The 6199-nt window shown below is 35.0% G+C and overlaps 1 protein-coding gene across 1 annotated transcript; it reads left to right on the top strand.

Annotated features, from left to right (window-relative positions):
- Positions 1-168: 168 nt before the first annotated feature.
- On the top strand, positions 169-5360 carry LOC121908211 (CD48 antigen-like). Its single transcript, XM_042428046.1, has 5 exons — positions 169-266; positions 1909-2217; positions 2999-3307; positions 3387-3671; positions 4457-5360. Exons 1-5 carry the CDS (start codon positions 215-217, stop codon positions 4582-4584), a joined length of 1083 nt encoding a protein of 360 aa, XP_042283980.1. The 5' UTR covers positions 169-214; the 3' UTR covers positions 4585-5360.
- Positions 5361-6199: the final 839 nt, after the last annotated feature.

Below are 6199 nucleotides of genomic sequence, written 5' to 3'. Positions count from 1 at the left end.
ATATATAATAGTATTCTTGTTTATCATTATCTTAACTTCTTATTTGACAGACTTAAATGATTTCAATAATTCCACAACAGCTTGGAGAGGAAGTTTGTATAGAGAAGTTACTTTGTTCACATCATCAACATGGTAACATCCTGTAAGTTTATGTGGTTTTAACACAGTTGTGACACAAAGGCGCTGCACTTTGAAGTCAGGGCAGCCAGAGACTATGATGTTTATCTTTGTGATACTGGGACTTTTGCTCTGTGAAGAAGTAGCAGGTAGGACAAACATATTACATTTTAATTTTATTACAGATACAGCAATGATACCTGAGCAGACTTTGTAATTGTGATTAATGCACTGAGCATTGTGGACAAAACTGAAGAGCTGTAATCATCTGTAATGAAAGTCCTGCGAGGTACTACAGCGTTAAGCTCATGATTAGGAACTAACATGCAGTTTTAAAGGTTTTTATCAAAGCAGCAGGAAAGAAGGTGATACTGTAGCTTGATTAAAGGGCATCCCTGCATTTAATAGTTGGTAGGCAAAAAAAGAATTGTGATCATTTTTTTGAGCATCTGAAATGATAGTAATAATAATCATTGTTATTATTAATTATTATTGAATTGATAATGATAAGAATAATATGTTGTATGTTTTATGTTGTGGGCATTTTGATCTGAGAAACTGTAGCCAGACTGATCTCTTTTTAGACAGCAGGTGGCTGCATGATGATTATGGTCACAATGTGGCAGCAGCAGCACACAGAAGAGGAAGTATCTGTATTTTGTGAGGGAGGAGTATGTATGTGTTGTTGATATTTAGTTAGTATTGATTGGGCTCCAGAAGGAGCAAGTGTCAGTACATTTAATGAACAGTCCATCACTTTATTAAACCTGAAATTCAAATAAATAAATAAATTCAAAAAAACTTAAATGCACCGACAGACAACATAAGGTTCAAATCAGAAGCTCCTAGGAGGACAACCCAACAAAAACACACACAAAAAACCACAATGCAAAACATTTAAAACAGATCAAGTAAAATATGTTTTTCAGAATGCTTTATATAGCACTCAAAAAACTGCTATGAACGCATCCAGATTTACCATTATACTGATAGTCCATTGATCTAAGTGAGACTGTCATTGTTTTACTTGTCTCAAATCATAAAAAATGAATGTTTGAGGAGTAAAGGCAGTGGCAGAAATATTCAGCTCACTTCCTTAATGACCACTTTTAAAAATAGAGGTGACATACAAGTGAAAAAAACATACAGACTGATCTCTTTTTAGACAGCAGGTGGCTGCATGATGATTATAGTCACAATGTAGCAGCAGCATACGGAAGAGGAAGTATCTATATTTTGTGAAGGGGGAGTATGTATGTACTGTTGACATTCAGTTAGTACTGATATTTTAAATGAACAGTCCCTCCCTTTATCTTCTCAAATTCAAATGTGTAATTAGTTATGATGAGTTCACCTCAAATGATGTTTCTGTGTATAATGATGCAGACAAAAAACCCTTAAATACATTGACAGACAACATAAGGTTCAAATTAGAGGCTCCTCGTTCAGGGGACAGCCCTGCTCAAAATCACACACAACAACAACAACAAAAAAACAATGCAAAATATATTAAATAAATATAACAAATAACATAATACTATAAAATCTAATAAATATAATAAATATAAAGTAAAAACAGATCAAGTAATATATGTAATTGCAAAATTTCATTGCACTCATAAAACTGCTATGAATCAACCAAGATTTATCACTACATTGACAGTCTATTAATCTAAATGAGACTGTGCCATTATTTGTCTTAAATCATATAAATCATAAGAACGATTAGTAGCTGAGATAGTGGTGACTGAAAAAACATACAAGTGATTTTGATTTCTGTTCTTTTTACAGGGTCCAGTGATGTGACAACTGTGTTTGTGCAGAAAGGGAAGGATTTACGTCTGGATGTTAAGAAACCTGTTGTTCTAGTAAAAAAAGCTGAATTTAAGTGGATAGTCAACAACACTCACAATGTAGTAAGATTATTTCCTGATAACGAAATAAGAATAGTTGGCAGTTATGTAGGAAGGGCTGAGTTTTCTCTACAAAGTCACTCTTTGCTTTTGAAGAATGTGCAACAAAGCGACAGTGGAGATTACACTGCACACATAACCGGGGATGAAGACCAACATGTAGCTGAATACAAGGTCATAATTCAAGGTAGGTTTCTTAGATTTCAAATGTTGATACACAGTAGTACCCTGTTTTATAACCAAAATTATGCTAAATTATGCTAAATTATTATTAATTATTAATTATTACTGATTTTTGTGATTTTGGTCTGAGTAACTGTAGCCAGACTAATCTCTTTTTAGACAGCAGGTGGCTGCATGATGATTATGGTCACAATGTAGCAGCAGCACATGGAAGAGGAAGTATCTGTATTTTGTGAGGGGGGAGTATGTATGTACTGTTGACATTTAGTTAGTACTGATATTTTAAATGAACAGTCCCTCCCTTTATCTTCTCAAATTCAAACGTGTAATTAGTTATGATGAGTTCACCTCAAATGATGTTTCTGTGTATAATGATGCAGACAAAAAACTCTTAAATACATTGACAGACAACATAAGGTTCAAATTAGAGGCTCCTCATTCAGGGGACAGCCCTACTCGAAATCACACACAACAACAACAACAAAAAAACAATGCAAAATATATTTAATAAATATAACAAATAACATAATATTATAAAATCTAATAAATCTAATAAATATAAAGTAAAAACAGATCAAGTAATATATGTAATTGCAAAATTTCATTGCACTCATAAAACTGCTATGAATCGACCAAGATTTATCACTACATTGACAGTCTATTAATCTAAATGAGACTGTGCCATTATTTGTCTTAAATCATAAAAATCATAAGAACGATTAGTAGATGAGATAGTGGTGACTGAAAAAACATACAAGTGATTTTGATTTCTGTTCTTTTTACAGGGTCCAGTGATGTGACAACTGTGTTTGTGCAGAAAGGGAAGGATTTACATCTGGATGTTAAGAAACCTGTTGTTCTAGGAAACAAAGCTGCATTTAGATGGACAGTCAACAACACTCACAATGTAGTAAGATTATTTCCTGATTACGAAATAAGAGTAGTTGGCAGTTATGTAGGAAGGGCTGAGATTTCTCTACAAAGTCACTCTTTGCTGTTGAAGAATGTGCAACAAAATGACAGTGGAGATTATACTGCACTCATAATCGGGGAAGAAGACCAACGTCTAGCTGAATACAAGGTCATAATTCAAGGTAGGTTTCTTTAGGTTTCAAATGCTGATACACAGTAGTACCCTGTTTCATAACCCTTCACATCTATTTTTCCCCCTAGATCCAGTGTCTCCAGTTCAGCTGTCAGTGAACTCTTCATCTATCAGCACAGAGTCCTGTAACCTCACTGTGAGCTGCAGGACAGAGCGCTCTCACATCAGCAGCACTTTTGGATGTGACACCCAAACCTGCTATCAGGAGGGAGGAGAGCAATCAGAGGTCACATCCTCTGGTTCTTCTCTCCATGTCTACTTGCTGAATGACTCCATCATCTGTAACCATAGCAACCAGGTCAGCTGGACCAAAGACTTGAAGAAGATTCGGACTCTCTGCCCTCTAAATACTGGTGAGACATAAAGACAATGTGTTGGGCCTCATGGATGAAATTAAATCAAAATGTGAATATAGTTATTTAACTGAAAAGTAAAAGTAAACTTCTGCAACATTTTTATAGACTTCTGGGCACAAAGTTAAAATTACATATTTACAACTTTGCCCTATAGGGATCATACATGGGCTGCACAAAATTATAGGAACATACTGTATTGAGATATAATGGATGTCAATACAAATGCCCTGCAAAAATATTTCACTTTTGAAGGTTAGAATACTCAATTCTTGTGTTGTGTTCATTTAACTTGCACATCATAAAGTCTTAATGACATTTTCATGGGACCTATTTTGTTTTTTTATGGCAAATATTCTCTTTTAAGTGTCTTTCTATCTGTGTTAGTGACAGTCTACTGTTGTTGTAGTTGTTGCTTCCATGAAGTACAGTATATGTACGACAGACCTTGATTGTTTGAATTAGAACAAAATTAAACACAAAAAGCAAAAATAAAGAATCAATCAACACAGTTCATTAAATACTATGATTGTGCTGCTATAAAACTCAACTGTACTCTACAATTATTTTAAAATGTATAAATTAGAATACTTACTGTATAACAACATATTTGTGAGATAAAATTATGTGGACCATTTTTTGAGCCAGAAAAGTTGTCAAAATTGAAAAAAGACACAAAATGTTTTCCAAATACAGTATTTGGGGTAATTTGTTACAACCAGTATGTTGTATGTTGTGCTGTATTGTCAGTGCTGTAATGAAATAACAGTTTTGTTATGTTGCAGGTTCAGAGAGTCTCTCTGCTGGTATCCCTGTGTGTCTGGTGAGGACAGTCGTGCTTTCTGTCGGTCTGGTCATCATGGTGTCTGCCGTCATCAGTGTCCACCTGATGGAGAAGCTCAAGAAGCAATAATGAGGAGACAAATCTACACCAACCAATCTGTCATGCACATTCTCATCTGGATTAACTTCAAATTAATATAAAAGTAGAAAATCATTAATTATACAAATCCATCATACACGCTTTCATTTCCTCAGGTTTAGATTACTGTGATGGTCTCCTAACTGAAGCATCTTCATTCATTCTGATTAGGACTTTGGGCTGGATTGATATCCTAGAAATAAATCAAACAACCGTGTTAGAAAAATGTTTTTCATCTTTTCTTTGCTTGACATACTCAGTACAGTATATATTCAAACCTGTTGTTTGGACAGGTGGGTCGTGGTAGGTTCAGGAGGAGCAAGCAGCAGCACCAGTGCAGCAGACTGGGTGAAGCAGCTGTTATAGCAGAGATGGAGGTCATTTAGATAGACTGCCAAGTCATTAGGATAAAGTGTTTGGTGTGCATGGTTATAGGCTGACCAGTGCATTAGGAAGGCTGTATTTCTGTTCCACTTTAACACACACACAAGGTTTTTGATTTTCAAAACATTTCACCTGGTTTTGAAAATCAGGTCTTCACTGTTAAATTACTCACAATGTGAAACTCTGTTCCCCAGTTTGACAAGCAAAGTTTGGAGAGTTATGTAAAAAAAAACAAACAAACACTGTGGTGTTTACCTGAGGAACTTCATATACTGTATTGTATTTTCGCAGTTCTTTCTTTTATCTGTAGGTCAGTCATGAAAACATTGTTGATTTGCTTGATTTTAACATTTTCCATGGATTACAGACTTAAGTTGATGTCTGGGTCTTAACAGATTCATCTAAAAAAATAATTATAATAACACATCTTCAGTCATCAGTGGGAGGAGGTTCACCTGGGTTGCTGCTTTGGAGAACCTACATAGCTGGCCGACTCAGTCTGCTTCCTTCTCTCTCAGCTCCCACTTGATCTCCTAATTTTGTTTGTTTGATTTGTCATTTCTTTCAGCATCCAAACTTCCTGCTTTATTTTCCACTCACCCATGTACTTACATCTCACATCTATGTATTTGTCTTTGTAAATAGTTTCATTTAATAAATAGTTTACTTTGTTGACCTACAACCTTTTGTGTCCTTCTTTGTCTGAACCGTGAGCCAGTCCATGATAGTAACTACCCTGCCCTGTCGATATATTGTAAATCATGCATTCTGCCACAGCTGTGGATTCCCATCTAAATACAGCAGCATTTAGTGCATTGCTGATTATTTAAGTCCAACTGAAATTAGAAAACGTTTATTTTGTTGGTCTCAAAAATGTAAAAATAATTGTCATATTTTGTCTGTCTGGTCCATAATTTCTGTGAACCTAAACCTGCAAACCATACTGATATAAGATCTTATTAAAAACAACTGAAATCAAGTCTCAATGCACTAAAGATACACACTTCCTATTCTAACAGCATTAGAATACGATGAAGAAGATGTTCATGTTCTGTCAATTAAATACACCAAAACTAAACTAATGTTGATGCAGCACTGATCAACAGCAGGAGACCTTTCATATCTGAAGACTGAAGGAAACTCAAAAACTTTTTGGTCAAAGCAGAAGCAGATTTGGCAGCACTGACTAACACAATATTTCTGTCCTTTATAAAAGGAAGAA

Source organism: Thunnus maccoyii, chromosome 12 (genome assembly GCF_910596095.1).
Source record: "Thunnus maccoyii chromosome 12, fThuMac1.1, whole genome shotgun sequence".
Taxonomy (NCBI): Eukaryota; Metazoa; Chordata; class Actinopteri; order Scombriformes; family Scombridae; genus Thunnus; species Thunnus maccoyii.
This window is presented reverse-complemented; position numbering and strand designations above follow the sequence as displayed.